At 41.5% G+C, this 22,065-nt stretch overlaps 2 protein-coding genes across 3 annotated transcripts in view; one reads left to right on the top strand and one right to left on the bottom strand.

The window, feature by feature from the left end:
• Positions 1 to 1,136: 1,136 nt before the first annotated feature.
• Positions 1,137 to 10,245, bottom strand: msantd4 (Myb/SANT-like DNA-binding domain containing 4 with coiled-coils). Of its 2 annotated transcripts, none has more exons than XM_078402521.1 (3): positions 10,085 to 10,245; positions 8,837 to 9,314; positions 1,137 to 6,598 (listed from the first exon to the last, which is right to left on the bottom strand). In XM_078402521.1, the coding sequence occupies exons 1-3, from the start codon at positions 10,087 to 10,089 to the stop codon at positions 5,990 to 5,992; spliced, it is 1,092 nt and encodes a 363-aa protein (XP_078258647.1). In that variant the 5' UTR covers positions 10,090 to 10,245; the 3' UTR covers positions 1,137 to 5,989. The 2 variants fall into 2 exon arrangements, with proteins under 2 accessions (XP_078258647.1, XP_078258648.1); XM_078402522.1 differs by lacking the exon at positions 10,085 to 10,245 and adding an exon at positions 9,948 to 10,062.
• Positions 10,246 to 10,386: 141 nt separating this feature from the next.
• The window catches only part of aasdhppt (aminoadipate-semialdehyde dehydrogenase-phosphopantetheinyl transferase), a 38,726-nt gene continuing 27,047 nt past the window's right edge, over positions 10,387 to 22,065 (top strand). Inside the window, exons 1-2 of the mRNA XM_078402505.1 lie at positions 10,387 to 10,681; positions 17,521 to 17,746. Coding sequence (XP_078258631.1) covers positions 10,499 to 10,681; positions 17,521 to 17,746 — 409 coding nt within the window. The 5' untranslated portion in view covers positions 10,387 to 10,498. The remainder of the gene's footprint in view (positions 10,682 to 17,520; positions 17,747 to 22,065) is intronic.

Genomic DNA, 22,065 nt, shown 5'->3' with positions numbered 1-22,065 from the left:
GACTCAGTGGGCCAAAGGCCTGTTTCCATGCAGGATCTCTAAACTAAACTTAAGACTTGGAAATTGACCTCTTTGAAGATATGCAAGCATCAACAGTGCAATAACGTTAGGATGACCTTCAAAAGTTCAGAGTTAAGAGTGTTTACTTGTCAGACGTACTTTGGTTCTAGAATGAGGGTGATGTGGGTTGAATGGTTACCCATTTATGGTCCAAGTTAGCTCTATTCTACCAAGAGACTTGTGCGAAATGAGGTGCAGTGACACTGTGAGAAAGATTAAGAGTCTTGCGTGTCTGTCGCAGGATGCGGTACAGCTCCAGATTCAATGGGTTCAATCCAGATCTCCAGTGCTGTCTGTGTTGAGTTTGCACACGTGACCATGTGGGTTTCCTCTGGATGCTCGAGTTCCCCCCCCACATCCTAAAGATGGATGGGTTGGTAGGTTAAATTGCTACTGTAAATGTCCCTTGTGTGTAGGTGACTGCTAGATTCTGGGGGGAATTGTTAACAATAAGGAGAGAATATAGTTGGACTATCAGCACTGAGACTGTTGTAGCCCCCTATTAGGTTGGTGGCTGTCTGACTGCTTTTTTCCACCTCCCAGACATGCTACGTGGTGCATTAAATGGCTTCTGTAAATTATCTATATTGTGGATGGTCAAAGGGAAAATAATGAGAGGTTGATGGGCATGAGAGAAAAGCTGTGTGTAAATAAGTGGGATAATGGGATTGTTCTGAGAGCTAGCATAGAATTAGTGGGCCAAATGGTCTCCTGTGCCATAAGGCAATGTTCGAAATGTTCCAGTGACTTGCTGGCAGAGGCAGGTAAAAATGCTGCTCATACCCCATTATCTTGGCATGTACAGAGTCAGCACTAACGGCAATATTTATTGCCTTGGCACACTTTCACCAGAAAAAATGTAACTTGCAATGAGTCACACACCAGGTTCCAAGAAACTTAGCCACAAGCTCTATTCATTGACGGACCTTTGTTCCCTTGAAGAGTTTAGTTTATTACAACATGTACCAAGGTACAGAGCACACAACAAAAGCTCTTCACTATATCAGTACACATGACAATAAACTAAATTGAAACTGAGAGAAAAGCTTTTTTGTTACATGCTATGCATCAGCAGAAAGACTATACAATTACAATCAAGCCATCCACGATGTACAGATACAGGATAAAGGGAACAACATTTAGTGCAAAATAAAGTCCCGTAAAGTCCGATTAAAGATAGTCTGACGGTCTCCAATGAGGTAGATGGCAGGTCAGGACCGCTCACTAGTTGGTGATAGAATGGTTCAGTTGCCCGATAACAGCTGGAAAGAAACTGTTGGTGAATCTGGAGGTCTGCGTTTTCACACTTCTGTTCCTCTTGCCTGATGGGAGAGAAGCGGATGTGACTGGGGTGAGACTCATCCTTGATTGTGCTGATGGTCTTGCTACGGCAGCATGAAGTGTAGGGAGGGGGAAAAAGACAGGGGAATAAAAGGTCAATGAGGAACTGATTTTAGGGAATGACAGGAAGAGAGGAGGTGAGGGGGTGTTACTTGAAAATGGAGAATTCAATATTCACACCGCTGGGTTGTAAACTACTCAAGCTTTATAGGAGATGCTGTTCCTCCAGTGTGCGTGTGGCTATACTCTGGCAATGGAGGGGGCAGAGGACAGAAATTTTATGATTGTCATGACTGATCTTTCATATTTTAAGTTCTCAGAGTTATACAATATTTTTTATAGAATTGTTTTTAATAAGAAACACATTCAAGACACGTTCTTCAGAAAGATATTTTAGAAAATACCAACGTTTATTTTTGGTGAGTTCGCTCACAGGAATATTTTTCCTTTACACAAAAATCTACTCCATGTATAACTGTGAAAGAAAACATGACACAAAAGTATCTGCATGATTTAGTAGCTAAGGTGATCATAAAAGAACATTTCCTGAATAAACTTATCGCAGGCTCCAACATTCAGTATCAGAATTACCAGTCCATGCCACTTTGTTGGAGAAAACATTGATGGCTATGGGGAAAAAAATAAATTGATATAGAAATGTAATTTGACATTACTTTGCAAGTGGATTAGAAACTACACATTTAAGTAAAGCATAAATTTTGTTCCAAATGTATTTTAGAGTATTTACAAGGGACTGAATCATTCTGGCACAGTGCCTCACCCTGAATCAGCCTTCACTCGCACGTACTGTGGCTGGATACAGAGGTCCTGCCTCACTGACTGCCTGCACACTGGATTCCAGTGGCATGATCACAACTGGGCCTCAATATAGAGGCCCAGCCCACAAAATGCCCCAGACACACACCAAAGCTGGAGGCGAGGGTTTATCAGTAGTAAAGCATAAAGCATAAATTAGAGTACCTTATCTTCCCCTTTGCCTCCTACATCTCCAGACTTCCACACAAGATACCGCATGCACAGTCTAGGACACTGCAGAAACATGGAATGGCAGATGCCAGTTTACACAAAAGGACGCAAAGTACTGGAGTAACTCAGGTCAGGCTGCATCTCTGGTGGACATGGATAGGCGACGATATAGAAACATCACTTATCCATGTTCTCCAAAGATGCTGCCTCACCCACCGAGTTACTCCAGTAATTTGTGCTCTTTCTAGGACACTGCAGTTTTTAACTGAAAAATAGCTATTCCAGTTGGAATTCCTGACAGTCAATGCAATCCAGTCCAATGTATTATTTCCCTCACCATTCAGACAGTAACTAGAATAATATTCTGCAGATCGTGGACGCAAATACCACTTCACACAGTAAGTTTCATCTACCTGATCATTGCAAATGCAAATCCTTTCATGGGGGTACCAGGTAGCGATCAGAGAAATAGAAAATCAGCTACATTTTCATTTTGGTCTCTGGACTCAAGTGATGAAGCCAACATTATGACCAATTAATAGCATATACAATAATTTGACCAGAAATGTTTTTTTTGTCTTTGTAGGTTTGTGAGCACCACCAGAATTTTGACTGAGAATATTTAGAAACTATTCAGGTGACGCTCTGGGGCCACGTAAAGTTAAAATATTTAATCTAATTAAACTTATAAGCAGATTATCGATCTATCAATGGGTCAACACTGCTTCAATAAGCCAATATCCCTTTCCAAATCTACACTCACAGAATTTAAGCAATTTAAACTAGTAAATAACAACTATAATTACTACATGAACTGCCTGGGTTTCAGAATTAGTAGCTCACTACATTTTCTGGGCCTTAATATGGACCATTGGTACGAAACTATATTTAACAATTTAATTAGAATTTTACTTGTCAGTTCCAAACATGAAGTTAAGGCTGCACATCACCACTACAGTCACTTATTTGTCGTTCAAAGAAAGTTGACTTAAAAAGCAAAATGAGTGCATAGATCTGCCAGTATAATATATTGACTATTGTTTTCCTTAAGTAGTTTCTCTTTGCTACTTAACTATAAATATACCCTGAATTCTTGTGTTGTTTGATCCATTGTTTGGTCCAACCACACAATATCTCCCTGCAGTGGCCATTTCTCATACAAGAAACTGGGCAGAGAAATGAAATTCAAACCCACACTCAATGGACTGCTATTTTAAGGGTTTTAGTAACGCGAGGTATGTGTTTTTTTACCGAGTAGCAACCAGGACCAAGTACCTTGATTAAGAAAACTGAAGTTCTCTGCAGTCTCAGATGTTGTCAGTCTAAATGAAATAACTACGTTGGTTTATATGGCCCAGTTCCACTTATTACAAGCGACAAGAAACGTATATGGAAAAACTTGGTTTTAAACTATTTGGGCTAGAAATTTCTCCATGGTTGCTTGCACTAAACATGCAATATAGCAATGTCTATGCATTTTTTTTTAATGCAGCCAGTGATATTTTGCACATTTAGTGCAAGTAACAAAAACATGTTTAACCTTTGTCAGCCAAGTGAAATAGTAGTGCATATTTATTGATACAACAGACTAATTGTTATCTTAGTTTTCCCTTTGGTACTTAACAAGAACCTTTGATATATTTTCCTAAATTTCATATATGGATTAGAAGGTATAACTACAAGGGACTAGAAATGTAGTTTAATTCACTGTATTCCTAAAACTATGCACAGTATCTCTGTCTTGTAATTCACTAATTTTTCTAAATACTATTTGAATAGAACAAAAATGCATATTACAGATTAGCAAAAGCAAAATTGTTGCTTTTCTTTCTTCTGCAAGTAAATTGGGAGGATAGATATCATCATCACTAATTCTACATGCAAACTTCCTCCCAGAAAACCTATCAAAAGGTGCTGAATGGAAATCGTTAAAACTGAACAATAATTTATTAAATCCAGTATTTAAAACCTCAAATGAAGAAAATTTACAGCATTAGCTTTGTTAGGCTGAAAAGTGGATTCATATTAAAGCAACTGAATTATAAGAGGTCAGTAGTCTAATTATCACAGTGCCTCAATTTACTAAAAGCACAGTGCAAACTTTCTAATAATACAGATATTTTATCTACTGTGCAAATAAGTTATAAATCTTGACACCCCATCAACGATGAGTTACCCAAATGAACTAGCATTTAGTAACTGAAATGGGATGATAATATCATAAAACTAAGTGATTTAAAAAAATCTGTTTTACTTCCATGTAAACAAAAGTAAATCTCAAAACTAGAGGTAGAGGTTGGCTGTACTAACCGTAAAGTTGCAGTCATGAAATATCGCATCTTTCCACTGGAAATGACTTACAACGTTAATTCCAGTGAAACGTTTCTCACTAACTCACAGGCTCAGGATTACAATGCCCCTATTGACATTTTTAAAAAACAATGGAGTTATTTGGTTATGACAGCTTAAAAGCAGTGAGAAAAAGAGTTATTGCACAGGACTCTTAGTAGTATTTTGAAGATCAAACCTAAATGTTCCAACATAATTTGGCTAGAGATGGATTTTCTGTGTTTCTCTCGTAGTACTATGTAGTGCCAGGGACTAGCTAACACAATGCCGCAAGACACATCTTTTTCATTTCCATGGCCCTAGACCAAATCTGATCAGGACAAACAAGGTAGGAAAGTCTCTAAAAGAAGTTGAGCTTGATCAGCTGAATTGTGTTTGAAAATTGAAAGCACGAATAAAACATCAGAATTACAAATTAATTGATTTCACAGAAGAAATCAGGACAATCAAGTTGAATGAAAGTGAAAAACTATTAAAAGGTGGTCTAAATGGGGTAACAACCCAAAGGATACCATTAAAAAAATATTTCACAATCTTATGGTATGTTGTTTCTTATACTCCTTGTAGACATGATTAGGAGTTGCTGTAGGTATGGTTTCAGACACAAGCTCAAAAATGTAGATCTGTCAATAATAACAAACATACGAGAGCCCAAATATATAGGTATTGGTGTGAAATGTCATTAGTGAATAAACAACTTGGTTACAATTCCTTTGAAGATGATTAATGTGGTTAATGTCAAAGCCAGCAAGTCTTTTGGAAACTAATTATAGGAAAAATCTAGATACATGGAACTGCAAATGCTAGTTTGCCAAGGAAAGAGGCAAAAAGCTGGCATAACTCAGCATGTCTGGCAGCATCCCTGGAGAACATTTTGGATCAGGACCTATCTTTAGAAAAATTCGATAAGAATTTTACTAAGAAAAATTTACTAGTTCATTTTACTATTGGAAAAGATCCTTCCAATAAACACAAAATCCTAAGTTAATACCACTTAAGCATATACGATCAAAATTCAAATTTAACATTTTGCATTGTGTGCTGTTGCCTCGTGTTAAACAATTTGAATTTGAAAGTTGACATTAAGATTCGATCTCCCTGAAAGAGATCATGAAATTAGTAACAAAACGAGGATAGTCCATAAATGTACAGATAAAAATGGACTGTGGATGGCATTTTCTATAACACATGGCAGCAAAAAAAAATCTTTAGAACGATGGATAAAGATTTAGGTTTAAAAATATGCCAATAATTAAATGGAATTATTTTTTTGGCAATGTTTTTGCAACTGCAAGTGTTCTCTTTCAATTTGCAGGCGCTCTTTGTCTATCTGGAGCTTTTCAGCCTCGATATTCAAGAACTGCAGTCTCTCTTTTTTTAGCTGCAATCTCTCTTTCTCCAATTTTAACTTTTCTGCTTCAATATCCATAGACTTTAAACTTGTACTTTCGGCCAGTGAGTTACGTTCCTTCTCCCGAGGTAGCTTACTGGCCTGCATTGTTAATAGCTTCAATTTCTCTCTCTTGACTTGCAAACGCTCTTTCTCGAGCTGCAAGCGAACCTTTTCCAACTGCAGCCTTTCATTTGCAATATCCAGGTAACGCAACTTTTCTCTTTCAATTTGCAAACGCTCTCTTTCCACCTCCAGTCTTTCAGATTCTAGGGCCACGCGTTGTTTGTCCAATTCTAACCGCTGTTTCTCAATAAAGAAAAGTGCATCTGGGCTGCAATTCCATGCTGTAGGTAGATCTGAACGTGAAGAATGCCCCTCTGCTTCAGAAAAGTTTTCGGTTTCTTCCAATCCCCGAATAATAGAAAGTGAACTTGCAATAGCGCCAGATTCTTCCTCCATGTTTCTAATCTGAAAGATGAACAATGTAATACTTTTTAAAACATTGAGCAAGAAAAGATTTGAGCAGTATTATTGCACAATTTTCTTTAGTGCCCACTTATTTGAGAGCACACAATTTGCAGCTAAATTAATCATTATCTATTTTTATATCACCTTATTTTCTTCTTTACCAAGTCCTCTATTTAAGCATGCATATTGTGTACCCTGTTGAGGCATACATATAGTGTATAGTGCAGTGCAAGGCAGCATAGTGGTACAGCAATAGAGCTGCAGCCTGAAGAGCGCCAGATATCTGGGTTCGATCCTGACTACGGGTGCTATATGTACGGAGTTTATATGTTCTCCCTGTGATCACGTGGGTTTTCTCTAAATATTCCGGTTTCTTCCCACATTTCAAAGATGTGCAAGTTTGTCGGTTGTATAGGAAAGAACTGCAGATGCTGGTTTAAATCAAAGGTAGACACAAAATGCTGGAGTAACTCAGTCTGAAGAAGGGTCTTGACCCGAAACATCACCCATTCCTTCTCTCCAGAGATGTTGCCTGACTTGCTGAGTTACTCGAGCATTTTGTGTCTATCAAGGTTTGTCAGTTAATTGGTAACAATGATTGGCAGGTAGGTAAAATGTCACTCCTGTGTAGGATAGAACTAATGTATGGATGATCGCTGGTAGGTGCGGACTTGGTGGGCCGAAGGGACTGTTACTTCGCTGTATCTCTAAACTAAACTGGTGCATTAAGCAGAATGCAAATCTGAATTAAAAACATTTATATTTTTCTCTAACTTATAAAGGTGGCACAGCGGCCTACTTGATTGGTACCCTATTCTCCACTAAACGCTCATTTCCCCCACCACCAGCACAGACACTGTAGTGTACCATTCACAAAACATCTCTTACTCCAACAGCACCCACCAAAACCACAATGTCTACCAGCAAGACTGCAGTCTTCCTGCTAACCCACATCGGTCCTATCTTGATTGTGAAATATGTCACCATTCTTTCATAAACACTGGATCTGAAGCCAGGAAATCCCCACCCAATAACACTGTGGAAGCATGTTCACAGGCAGGACTACTATAATTGAAGACAGCTGACTACTATCCTCTCAAAGATAAATAGCGGTGGACAATGAATGCTGTCCTCACTAGCACTATCTAGAATTTTTTTTTTGTCATTTAGGTAAGTGGTTTGCAAGCATAATTTTTATTTCAGACAATCTGCCTTAACGAAATGGTTCACAAAAACATGCCACATTCTCCAGTCTATGTGCCACCATTTAAAGTCAGTCCTCACTTTAAAAACGAATGATTTGCATTACTGTATTCAAATAAGTGTTTGTACATGTACAATATAGTATGTACATGCGTGAAGATTGAAATTTTAAACAACGCCAAATTTAAAAACATAATCGCTATATGATGCAGCACTTACTAAATGTTTCCGGCAGTTGTATTTTGCATTATATGCTCAGAACTTAAAACTTAAACTTGCAGCAACATATGGAAGCATCGCCTGTTTTTTTTTGTCATAGAATTAGAGCAACTAAATGGAAATAGGCACTTCAGTCCATGTTTTCCATCATGCACTCATTCTTATGCTAATTACATCCTGACCCATTTTAATCTTTACTGACTCGTCAATTCTGCCACTCTTCACACCCCACCTCCCTACCCTACTCCACCCCCCATCAATGTACTAGGGAACATTTACAGTGGTCAATTAACCTATCAATCTTTCAGTCTTTGTGATGTGAGAGGAAACTGGAGCACCCAAAAGAAAGCCACATAGTCACAAGGGAAAAATGCAGATCCATACAGACAACACCAAATGGGTCAGGATTGAACCCAGGTCCCTGGAGCTCTGAGGCAGCATATCTACTAGTTGTGCCACCATATTGTAGTACATCATTGCAAAATTAAAAACTATTGCAAGAAACATTATTGGGTGGTTTCCGTGGTAAAGACAATGGATTTGTTCAAAATCATAAAGGTAGAGCGAAAGAAATGTGAAGTGCAAGATAGTGATAGCTTGTGGACTGCCATGGTCGCACTTGCTTCTTGTGGATGAATGCATGGACAGTTCTGCAATGCAACCCCACTTTTATATTCATTAATAATTCAATACAAATTGTGTTCCAACCTATGAATCATTGTGATGTTCTGCAAATGGCTCCTCCCAATAAAACTCCATAACACGTCAGAAACCACATCCTCTCTTAGATCAGGCTTTAATAATTAATGGACAAACCTCTGGATTTTGTGGCTCCTGGTCCTCCTCCTCCTCCTCCTCCTCTTCCACATCATCAGCAACACCTTCTACTTTGATTACACAAAGAGATCGACTTGGATCATTGACCAATAAAGAATCTTCAAAATGACAAGATGTTCCACCATTGAATACATTGTGATTAAAACAGTGAAGTGAACTAGGGCTGCAGTCAGTCATTATTGCTTCCATCCGGTCTAAGCATTCCCCTCTTTTCTTCAAATAACACTTTAAATCAGTATATTTCTTCTTTACTTCATATGCAGTACGTTGTTCACCACTACTTGCAGCACTGACTTTTTCTGCTATTTCCTTCCAAGCCATCCATTTTAACTCATTGGTTACTGCATCATGTTGCTGTGTATATACTATTTCTTTTTTATCCTTCACTTCCTTCAGTAAGATTTCAGTTTCTTTCAGTGTAAAATTGCTTTTCCTTTTCCTCTTGAACTGTTTCATTCTAAAACAAATTAAATAAAATCTAGTTAATTCTTTGAACACATTACTTTTTTAAATCCATATATTACATCAGAAGACATGGGCAATAGAAACAAGCTCACAAATGCAGAAACAGGTTTCAGGAACATTAATCAACATTATGAAATTATGAATATCAGTGCTTTCCTACAACACTGCCATTTTTTTTCTGGCCAGGAGCAAAGCATCACAGTTCTGACGCAAAACTAAACTCAGATGAGATATGCAGAAAGGAATTGCAGATGTTGGTTTATACTGAAAGTAGACACAAAATGATGAAATAACTCAGCAGGTCAGGCAGCATCTCTTGAGAAAAGGAATAGTTGACGTTTGGGTCAGAAGCCTTCTTGAGACAAACTCAGATGAGTAGAACTCATTCCATAAATGTCAGGAATCCTAGACATTAACTTTCCCACTCCAGCAAGCATCTTTTATTTCTTCTATATATTTGTAGTTATATTAATGTTTTATATATTTCACTCAAGATGTTTAACAATTGAAAGACATCCATTAATAACCCAATCTGTACAACATGGGGAAAAGCTCCAAAATATGTATATTTCACATTATTTATGAGCAACTCTTGCATTTGACAGAAAGCTATACTTCCACTTACATATGCCCCTGGAATATTCAAAGTTTAACTGTTAAATGAATAAAGATAACATAAAATAGGTGTTCCAAAGATAACGTCCTATGTTTCACAACTTCATAAGCGCCACAGGCCACAATACTGTTACACCGGCACAGTACCTCATAGAGCAAATCCCAGAGAGAAAATGAACGGAGACTGCTTAAGACTACACACAATCAGCCCAAATGTACATTAAAGCACACAGAAGAGAGTTTGGTGGCGCCAGTGCAAGAAGCTAAAGAGGTACAAGTTGCAGCGGCGGCATCCACGTTCCCAATACAAAGAACCTAGCAACGGAAGTGACCTGCCTCTCCCCCGCCTCGCCCACCCGCTCTCCGATTGGCCGTTAACCCTGTCAGTCAGAGGGCGTTGTACCGCCCACCCTCGCCTCCGCCTCCTCATTGGTCTGCGGGCAGCGAACCTTCCGGAACAGTGCTGGGAGGGAGAGTGAGCGAGCGGCGCCTGGAGCAGCCGGCGGCTGTAGCGGGGCGAATGGCCGGCCGCTCCTCTCCGTTAATGGGGGTTGGGGGTGCATGAAACTGTGCAAGGAGGCGGCGGGGCTCGGCTGCAGGATGGAGGGCGTGCGCTGGGCTTTCGGCTACGGCTCCTGGCGGCCCCACTGCTCCGAGTGGTTGCTGGCGGCTCGCTGTGTGCAGGACGAGGAGAGGGAGCGCATCGGCCGCTTTATCTTCGCCAAAGACGCCAAGGCCGCCATGGTAACCACACACAGGTCCACTACCGATTTTCCGGCACACTGCCTGGGTTCCAGAGGAAGAAGTTCTCCTCCTCCCTCCGAAGGGGGTTCAGCAATATCCACTCTCGCTGCGATTCCTCCTGCTCTCTGACGTCCTCCTTGATCTCCATGCCCTTTGTCCTGCTTTCACACCTAATACCTCCTTATCATCTCCCTCTCCCCTGATCTCAGTCTGAAGAAGGGTCTCGACCTGAAACATCGCCCATTCCTTCTCTCCGGAGATGCTGCCTGTCCCGCTGAGTTACTCCAGCATTTTGTGTCTTAGCTTCGCCTTTTCTGGATTATCCGTTTTGCCGGACCAGCAGAGCGGTCACAGCCTCCGAGAGGAGGAAGGGGAATGTTGCGGCATAATGGGAGAAAGGGGTGCCCATCCAGGTGGGGCACAAGGAAGGGGGTGGAAAGTGGGTGGTTGGGTTCAGCCACCTAAAAGTGGAAAATTTAATGTTCATTCTGTTGGGTTGTAAGTTACCCAAGCAAACAATAAGATGATGTTCTTCCAGTTGCATGTGGCTGCATACTGGCAATTGTGGAGGCCCAGTTCAGAAAGGACAATATGGGAAAGAGGAGTTAGACAATAGGTGCAGGAGGAGGCCATTTGGCCCTTCGAGCCAGCACCGCCATTCAATGTGATCATGGCTGATCATTCTCAATCAGTACCCCATTCCTGCCTTCTCCCCATACCCCTTGACTCCGCTTTCCTTAAGAGCTCTATCCAGCGCTCTCTTGAATGCATTCAGAGAATTGGCCTTCACTGCCTTCTGAGGCAAAGAATTCCACAGATTCACAACTCTCTGACTGAAAAAGTTTTTCCTCATCTCAGTTCTAAATGGCCGACCCCTTATTCTTAAACTGTGGCCCCTTGTTCTGGACTCCCCCAACATTGGGAACATGTTTCCTGCCTCTAACGTGTCCAACCCCTTAATAATCTTATACGTTTCGATAAGATCTCCTCTCATCCTTCTAAATTCCAGTGTATACAAGCCTAGTCGCTCCAGTCTTTCAACATATGATAGTCCCGCCATTCCGGGAATTAACCTGGTAAACCTACGCTGCACGCCCTCAATAACAAGAATATCCTTCCTCAAATTTGGAGACCAAAACTGCACACAGTACTCCAGGTGCGGTCTCACTAGGGCCCTGTACAACTGCAGAAGGACCTCTTTGCTCCTATACTCAACTCCTCTTGTTATGAAGGCCAACATTCCATTGGCTTTCTTCACTGCCTGCTGTACCTGCATGCTTCCTTTCAGTTAAAATGGTCAGTAACATGGAGAACTGGCTGGCCTATGTGGACCAAGCACAAGTGTTCTTCTAAACGGTAACTTAGTCGATGCTTCGTCTCACCCATGTAAAAGAGGTCTAATGACAGGTTATTTATGTTCATTTTGTTTCTCTTGCTAGAGATACTGCTTGACCTGCTTCCAAACAGTATTTCCCAACATATTCTATTGTTATTTTGGATTTATAGCAACTATGCTATCTTTTGTGGCAGTATATTTCTTTCTCATGAAGTGTTAACATGCAGATAACATTGGGACATAACCTAGCCGTTTTTCTGATAAAACACACTAGACATCAAGGTTAAAATCTCTTTCTTAGTTATTGAAAATTCTATGAAAATTGAAGTGGTTTTTAAGTGGTATAGTACAATGCTAATGGTTTTGAATTGTCCTGTTGCTGGATAATAATCTATAAGTGAGTTCGGTATTGCAACTGCTCATGACCAGGTCATAGGTCATTCAGGATAAACGTTCGCCAGTTGAGCTACTGTATACAGACCTGCGTTTCATACGTATTTTCCAGTTTTGCTTTGTCGCGTTAAGAAAATACTACTTTCAAAACTATTAACTAGGTGTATTTATGGTTCATTGCTACAAAACTACGGTGATTTTGATGGTTTAATTGGCTTTACCTTGGTCGCTTGCTAGCCCACTTCGGTAAAGTGTTTCTCAGGATGTTAAACCACTTTCAATGACCTGTGGCCCGTTCAACATGACTTTTTCTCTGATCATTTACTGATAACCACCACTGGGAAGGGGAATAGGCTTGGCAAAACATCAAGTCATCTTGTATGGGAAATCCTCTATCCGCCATTATGCAATCGCCAGGATCAACTAAGTTCAAAATCCACTCTTCCTAACAATGTGTGTCTCAGATGATCGCCCACACCAAGCTTTTGATAAGAATGTGATCATGCCGTTTGGGGCAATTGGAACCAATAGTTTCACAGTGTTGTGTTTCTTGTTGTCGGACCATGTCAAAGCCTGTAACTGTAGATGCCGTGGTCATTCTATAAATATTTCTGTGCAGTTGAGAATGCATCTCAGTGCTGGGCATTTATTTATTATCTGTTTTGGCTGCGTGGATCTTATCAAATCACAATCTGTAAGCACGTCCATTACATACGGTACAAGTTACAATGCAAAAGAAATTAGTGCAAGTATATTGAACTAATTTATACAATCACAAGATTATAACTGAAAATTAGAATGTCAAATGCTGATTATAATTATCTAATGTAATGGGAATCAGAAGAGACATGATTAGTCAGAAGACTCGTGACTAAGTTTTGTACTCCACAACTTTACTTACACATGTACATGCAGAACTCAATCAGAAGTCAACAAGCATGCATAGATACCATAAAATACTTGTGTTTAATCAATTTATTTACCGTCAGGACATTTGACAGGTAGATTGGAGACGACAGTTTGACGGTCAGGTAAGTGGGAATTTTGCGATGTTTATGGCCATCAGCGATTACATTTAAAGTAGGCTCCCAACCCAGATATGCAACCCAGAAACCAGATATGCATCTCCCGTACATTTTCAAAGAATGCCCACACTCTGCACAAAAATCCATTTAATCCACTTTAAAATTAAATTTCTTAATACTGCTATTAGTAAACTGGAAGTCAATCCAGTTTATGCCTTGTTCCCGTAAAGCTTGGTTATCAAGTAACCCGGGCAAGATGTTATATTTCAAAACTCTCAAATAATTCCAACTTTAGATAGTTCCTCTGTCCCTCTCTTCCCCTACCCCTTCCCAGATCTCCCTCTATCTTCCTGTCTCCACCTATATCCTTCCTTTGTCCCGCCCCCCTGACATCAGTCTGAAGAAGGGTCTCGACCCAAAACGTCACCCATTCCTTCTCTCCTGAGATGCTGCCTGACCTGCTGAGTTACTCCAGCATTTTGTGAATAAATACCGTCGATTTGTACCAGCATCTGCAGTTATTTTCTTATACAGACTTGTCAGTGATTTTAACGAAAATTAGGACGCCGGAGAAGCATTGATAAGTGTGGGAATTTCGCGATGTTTCCGAAGACGGTGTAATCAAACAAAAAAAGTGACTTGTATAGACCTGACTCGGCGTTGTCGTAGGGTAAAAGAAAATGTTGGCGATCTGCTACGACTTTGACAGTCGCCTAAAAAATCGCCTGAGTGGGACAGGCCGTTTAGCCATTAAGTTCGCTAGCAACGCTCTTTGTTTATCCCGAATGATCCTTGACAAATCCCATGATTCCTTGCGCTTATCAAGATACCGAACTCATTGTAAGAAATTGAGTATTGACAGAGTATGCGTTTCCATAAAATTGCATTTCTCTTTAAAATCAGTGCCTATTGGTGAGTAAAATGTTCTGAAGTATTCTGATTGGACAGGCTAGAAGCAGGAAAAGATGTTCCCCGTGTTGGGGGAGTCCAGAACCAGATGTCACAGTTTAAGAATACGGCATTTAGGACTGAGATGAGGGAAAACTTTTTCACCCAGAGAGTTGTGAATCTGTGGAATTCTCTGCCACAGAAGGCAGTGGATGCCAATTCACTGGATGTTTTCAAAAGAATTAGATTTAGCCTTTAGGGCTAAAGAGCTAGCCCAAAGTCCAGGTGGTGCACAGGTCCGGGCGGGGAAGAAAAGGGGGTGTGGGGAGGAAGAGGAGATGGGAGCGGGGTTGTTAGAGATAACCCACTATGTTCTCCAGGGATGCTGCCTGCCCTGCTGAGCTACTTCAGCACTTTGTTTTTTCAAACTTTGTTGGTTTGCTGCCAGTCAGAGGCATTTAAAATCAAAGAGATTAAAATAATTTAAATATAATTAAAAATACATAATTTTAAAGTAAAATAGCTTAAGCGCACCAGTTTTTACAGGATCATTGAACTTATTCTTGACATCTTTTTATGCTGCTGGATTCTGTTATAGTGTAGCAAATAGAATGTATGGGCAAATGCAATGGCGTCTAATTTCTTGGACATTTTAAACTTCCATGTTTTAACGCATACATCTGGAGCTCTAACCCTGATATTGGTCACTTCATCCAAAATCTTCAATGTGAAATGTTAACTGACAGATCTGCCTGACCTATGGAGTATTTCCAACTTTTTCTGTTTTTATTGTAATAACATATATTTTTCCTGTAAGAACATTTGGCCGAAACTCTACTTTCTTACTTGTTTCCCACAATCCATGATTTCCCTATAATCCTAAAATCTATCTCCATCTTGAATATATTCGATGACTCAACCATTGGGTTAGACATTTCCAACGTTCATAATTCTTGGAAGAAATTTACTTTAACCTACAACCTCTTCTTGCGTTTGAGGCAGCAGAAATTATGTAACACCGTCCAGGTGCTGTAGCCATTGCAATGTGCTGTTGTCAAGGGCTGTGAGGTCTACCCCTCCACCATGGGGACGGGGGACGGTGCAGTCGAAAATGACGTGCTGCGCTGTTTGCTGGTCTGCTCCACACACGCAGGCTGCTGATGAACGCAACCCCCAACGATGCATGTTGGCATTGAACCGGCTGACCCTGTGCGGAGCCGGTTCAGGGCGACTCACTCTTTGCGGGGCATGTCCGAGCCGGATGGGGCTGTGGTGTTCGGTGCGACAATTGAATTGAGGAGGTCGAGATCTCTGTTCCCAGCTGGTTCTCCATGCTCCTAGTATGTTGAAACCGGAGCCATAGAGGGTCGCTGCATGACAGGCGTTCAAGTCCCAGTTGCTGTGAATCCTGGGCGAGGTGGTGCAAAAGATGTTTGGCGTCCGATGGGGCCTTGCACACCAGTCTATGAGTGAAGAACTCTCTGCGAAGCTTGGCGGGTGCAATACCTGCGAGCACCAGCAGGAGATCTGTCGGAGTAGGGCGTAGGCAGCCAGTGATGATCCGCAGTGATGTCGTTGAGGGTGGCGCCTAGCCTGCTAGTATGAGAGCTGCGGCACCATGCTGGGGCGGCGTACTCGGCGGCGCTGTACATGCTTGCAAGAGCACTGGTTCGAAGAGTAGATGTCCTGGCGCCCCATTCTACCGTTCAACCTACAACTTAAAGCAGCAACACCTTAATGTGAGATTGTCCATAACCCAAGAGGGAAAATGTAATCTCAGCGTTTATCCTTCCAATTTTTCTATACTTCAAGATCGCCTTCCATAGGCTAGATCTGCTTAGTTTTCTTGCCAAGGATCTACATAGGAAATCTGAGTGACTACTCTATTAAATATATCTCCCCCTTGAATGATTAAACTAAAATTGATCACTGTACTGCCTCATTGAGTTTCAAATATAATGTGGATAGTTGGTAATTTGAGAGCAATTACCCCAGCAAATTGGAAGCTTATGTCGTATTAATGTGCCTAAGCAAACAAAATGCTGATATTGTACAAGTTAGTCAATGTGAATAGTTGATGTAAATTTTTCATTTAAGAGAAACTAGGTTCAAACGCATGTTGCCTAGAGGGGGAAAAAAGGTAATTAAACCTCTTAGGTTCTTAATAATGTTTATATGACACGGACCTCCTGTGTATTATTAATTAACTTTCAGGATTCTTGGCACAACAGGCAGCGTAATATTTTAAATCAACAAAGCAATTTTGATTGGCCTGGTGCTTATTTAAAACTGAAAATGAAATAGTGTAGTGTAACAAGAATACTAAAGATGCTTCATCTATCGTAATGAATATTAGTCTTTTATTTTTAGTCCTTCAAGGCATACATTACAAACATGTTCATTCGTAAGTTCTTAAGTCATAGGAGCAGAATTGGACTATTCAGCCATTCAATCCTGCCTGATCTATCTCACCATCTCAACCCTATTCTCCTGCCTTCTCCCCATAATCTTTGACACACTAATCAAGAACCTGTCATTCTATGCTTTAAAAATATACAATAACGGGTGTCAGGGTTTATGGGAAGACAGGAGAATGGGGTTTAGGGGAAAGAGATAGATCAGCCATGATTGAATGGTGGAGTAGACTTGATCGGCTGAATGGCCTAATTCTGCTCCTATCACATATGACCTTATGATGACCTCCAAAGCTATCCGTGGCAAGGAATGTCACAGAATTACCACCCTCATATCCAGCAATATTTCAATTACAGAGCTAGCACTGTATTTTGAATAGAATAAAGTCAGTTGAGAATATAACTATTTCAGCATTTTCAAAATCAAGGGATATCAGCATTTCAGTGGAGCAATCATTACGTGATAAAATTATTGACATAGCGTTTGGAGCCATCGTCTGGAATTAAAAAGAAAAATGTGATCACAAAGAACATTTTTCTAGATATTGTTCTGTAGATGTTGATAGGTTTTTGGTAAATTGTCTGTGTTGTCACTGAGATGAGTTTGCAGAGCAAATGTCAGCAGACAGTTGAAGCATTAAAGCTGGACCAGATACTGTCCTTACCAGATCCATTCATTGTGATTTGAATTGATTGCACTGTTGCAAATATCTGTACAATTGAACAGTCTCAACTTTCCATTCTTGCATCACTGACTCAGTTCCTCTTCAATTTCTTTTAAAGAGTGGACGACTCATGATCAGGAAGTTAATTGCTGAAAAGATGAAGATTTCCTGGAATGAAATCCAGCTAAAACGGACGATTAAAGGAAAACCGTTTCTTGCCATTCCTGTCCTCAACATCATCCCAAATTTTAACTTTAATATTTCACATCAAGGAGATTATACTGTTTTGGCAGCAGAACCTATTTTGCAAGTTGGTGTGGATATCATGAAGACTGACTTTCCAGGTAAGAAAAATTGAGATATTGTCTCAAGATAAATAGATTGTTAGTTCATAGTAGCTAAGAGTAGAGAAATAAAACTTGGATTAAGGAAGAATATCTATCAATTCATTCATGCATGTAGAAATGCTCTATACTTTCTCCTGATTTCTTCCAAGCGGGCAGAAAATATTTAGTGAATGGTCTTTGCATCATTTCCTTAGGCAGCCCTGAGTATCTTTTCCATTCTCTCTAGCTTATGCCCTGTCCAGTAATGGTGACTGAGTCTTTTTGAGTTCAAAGAGTATTATTTTTCAATGGGAAAGAAAAACTTACAACATTTTTCTAGGTTGCTCAAGAATTTTAATAGAAAAACGGCAGCAATAGCATGATGACGTATACTACATATTTTAAGTAAAAGTGGAATGAACCTGGTTTATCATAGTCATAGTCATACCGCACAGAAATAGGCTCTTCAGCCCAACTTGCCCAGGCCCATACATTTCCATGAGTGCTGCCTTGTAGCCCTCTGCTTGTATTTTGAATTCATTACGACAATAAATATGACTAAAACACAGTAAGTAATGGATGGTTCAATGCTACTTTCTACATATGTACCACCTACAGTGACGTTTTGCATACAGTTTAGTGACAATCCTACTACACGTTAGGCACGGTCATACTAAGTATAAGAGTGTAAGACGATAGACCACACTAGGTCAGTACACAAGAGTTGCCACGTTTTAGACACCATCCTGTACCCTGCCTGTCCAAATTTATTTTTTAAGTGTTAGTCATTACCTAGCAATGGCATTGGGTTGGAGATGCAGGTGTTGGTCTTGCCAGACAATATGACAATGTTCTTTACCGCCGCTCCATGCCACTGCAAGCTGTATTCATTCCGGTCGCTTGGAGCAGCCAATATAAAAATGTTATCTCGTTGCAATTTTAGTGATTTGGTTTTATAAAAGTGAGTATGATGCACTAATATCAGCATTGCCAGATCTCTGGGGCATTTCCAGGGTTAGTTTCTGTTGTGTGTACAGGCAGTCCCTAATTTACACAAGGGTTCTGTTCCTTAGAACTATCCCCTAGCTGATTTCACCGTCTATTTTCTACAGCTACAAGAATTGTATATTTCTACATATATTCAATACAGCTCTTTCATTTCATTGAATAATAACCCTAATGCTACCCATAATTAAACTAATGGAATACATAATCTATCATTCATTAACAAATACCATGAAACAAATTATTATTATTACCGATGTGTTTCATGGAGACATGGCTACACGAGGACATCCCTGAGTTCAGCGCGAGTGTGGACAGCTTTCAGACTGTTCAGGCGGACAGGAACTGCAGAGAGAGTGGCAAGTGTAAAGGTGGGGGACTTGCTACTCTCGTTAACAACAAATTGTGCAACCCTGGTCACATCACTGTTAAGGAGCGTGTATGTAGCCCGGACATTGAACTGAGGGCTGTGCATCACCGTCCACACTATATGCCCAGGGAATTCTCACACGCCATTATGATGGCTGTTTACATTCATCCGTCACCGACCCGCTACGCGCATGTGATGTCATCCACACGGTCACCGTGAGACTCCAGACACAGCACCCGAGTGCTTTCATTGCAATCTCAGGAAATTTCAACCACATGACTTTGGACACTACCCAACCCACTGTCACCCAGTTTGTTGACTGTCGCACCAGGGATAAGAAAACATTGGACCTGCTATATGCCAATGTTAAAGAGGCTTGCGGCTCCATTGCTCTTCCGCCACTGGGAAGATCCAACCGCAACCTGGTTTACCTCCTACCCAGGTAGAAACCAATGGTCCACAGGCTGCCTGTGACCACACAGTCAGTGAGGAGGTGGTCACAAGAGGCCAATAATGCTCTAAAGGGTTGTTTTGAGGTCACAAAGAGGGATGCACTCTGTAGTGGAGAGGACCTTGATGGACTTGCGAACTGTGTTACCAGCTACATAAAGTTCTGTGTGGATAATGTTGTCTCTGAGGAGACTGTACACTCTTTCCCCAACAACAAGCCCTGGGTCACCAGTGACATAAAGGCCCATCTCAACCAGAAGAAGAGGGCCTTCAGGAATGGGCCAACGAGCTAAACCTGTTTTTTAATAGATTTTGATGGTCTGACCTATGCCCACCCTCGCCCTGACAGACTCTCCCCCTCAATCCCCCTGGTCCACTTCCTCTGCCCTTTCTTTGTCAAGCCTGACCATCAAGGCTGAGCAGGTGAGGAAGGAGCTGAGCAGACTCCGCCCAGGCAAAGCCACGGTTCCCGAAGGTGTCAGCCCCAGGGTACTCAAGGCGTGTGTCAGCCAGTTGTGTGGAGTACTCCAGCATATCTTCAGCCTGAGCCTGGATGTGGAAGGCATTCTGCCTGTTTCCTGTACCAAAGAGGCCAAGCCCTAGCTCCTCCAATCACTATAGACCGGTGGTGCTGACTTCACACATCATGAAGTCCCTGGAGGTGCTCACTCACCTGCGACCTCTGGTTAAACCCTACCTGGACCCACTGCAGTTCGTTTACCAATCAAAGATGGGGTTGAGGATGCCATCATCCATCTGCTCCATCGTTCCTATGCTCACCTGGGTAAGCCGGGAAGCATTGTGAAAGTCATGATTTTTTACTTCGGTGCTTTAAACACGCTTGGGAGCAAACTGATGAAGATGCAGGTGGATGCTCTATGGTGTCCTGGATCACCAACTACCTGACTGGACGACCACAATATGTCAGGCAACAGAACGATGTCTCGAGCATGGTGGTGAGCAACATGGGACGATCCTCTCGCCCTTCCTATTTACCATCTACACTCCTGCCACCTGCAGAAGTTTTCAGATGACCCTGAAATTGTGGGCTGCATCAGTGAGGGGAAGGAAGCTGAATACAGAGGTGTAGTCAACGACTTTGTTGAGTGGTATAGGCTGAATCGCCTGCAGCTCAACACCGACAAGACCAATGAGTTGGTGGTGGACTTTAGGAGGAGAGGAACACCCCTGTCTCCGTCAATGGTGTGGATGTGCAGTTTACTAGGGAGTGCAAATACTTTGGGTTGTACCTGGACAGTAAACTGAACTGGTCCAGGAACGCTGAGGCCCTGTACAAGAAGAGACAGAGCCAGCTGTTTTTGAGAAGGCTTTGCTCCTACAACTTCTGCAGTAAGATGCTGCAGATGTTCTACCAATCGGTGGTAGCCAGTGCCATCTTCGCTGCCGTGTGCTGGGGTAGCAGGGCAAAGGCTCCGGATGCCAATAGGATCAACAAACTCATCGGGCAGGCTGGCTCCGTCCTTGGGGCGGAATTGGATTCATGGAAGTGATCTTGGAGGGGAGGATGCTCCTCAAACTGCGGAACATCCTGGACAATACAGCTCACCCCCTCCATGACATACTGGTCAACTTGTGGAATACCTGCAGCAACAGACTGATTCCACCAAGATGCAAAGCAGAACGCCACAGGAGATCCTTCTTCCCTGTGACTATCTAACTTTACATTTCCTCCCCCTCCTGCCGTGTGTGAGACTGAGACTGACCCCCCCCACTTCCGCAATCTTTGCACATCCCCCAAGCCTTTCCACTTGTCACTTTAATTTAATGTTTCATGTATTTTGTGGTTTTTATATGACTGTTGGCAGGTCAATTTCCCTCCTGGGATAAATCAACTTGTATTGTCTCATAAAATGCTTTAAAAATGGATGGGACAATTTGTGTAAAGTCAATTTATTGTAAATTGGGCCATTCATAACCCAGGAAATCCCTATATATTCACTACTTGCTTCGTGAAGTTGCAGCAATGGCCATTACACTTGACCAGCTTGAAAATACAATACAATACAATATATCGTTATTGTCATTGTACAGGGGTACAACGAGATTGGGAATGCGCCTCCCATACGATGCAATAAATTAATTAGCTAATCAGTATTAATTTAAACAACCCAATGAAACAAATTAGAAACAGTTTTAAAACAGAATGAAGTGCAAGTAGATCTGTGCCGGTTCACTGTGCGATGTGACCATCCGGCTCAGCAGGACAGTTCATGGCAGCTATGGGCCTGGGGATGAAGCTGCTCCTGTGTCTGGAGGTGCGGGCGTAGAAGGCCTTGTAGCGTCTGCCCGATGGTAGAAGTTCAAACAGACTATTGCAGGGGTGTGAGGAGCCTTTGTGAATGCTGGTGGCTTTTCTGAGGCATCGTGTGTTGTAGATGGCCTCCAAGGCTGGTAGCTGTGTTCCGATCGTCTTCTGAGCTCTATGGACTACCCGCTGAATAGTTTCAATTAACTGACATTTCAACACGTGAGGAGGTCACTGTTACAATTA

The sequence above is a fragment of the Rhinoraja longicauda genome, chromosome 7 (genome assembly GCF_053455715.1).
Source record: "Rhinoraja longicauda isolate Sanriku21f chromosome 7, sRhiLon1.1, whole genome shotgun sequence".
Classification (NCBI taxonomy): domain Eukaryota; kingdom Metazoa; phylum Chordata; class Chondrichthyes; order Rajiformes; family Arhynchobatidae; genus Rhinoraja; species Rhinoraja longicauda.
This window is presented reverse-complemented; position numbering and strand designations above follow the sequence as displayed.

Coding starts and splice junctions, on each gene's coding strand:
- msantd4 (XM_078402521.1), bottom strand. Junction 6,599..8,836: donor AGGAGCCACAAAATCCAGAG/GTTTGTCCATTA, acceptor TTCATCTTTCAG/ATTAGAAACATGGAGGAAGA.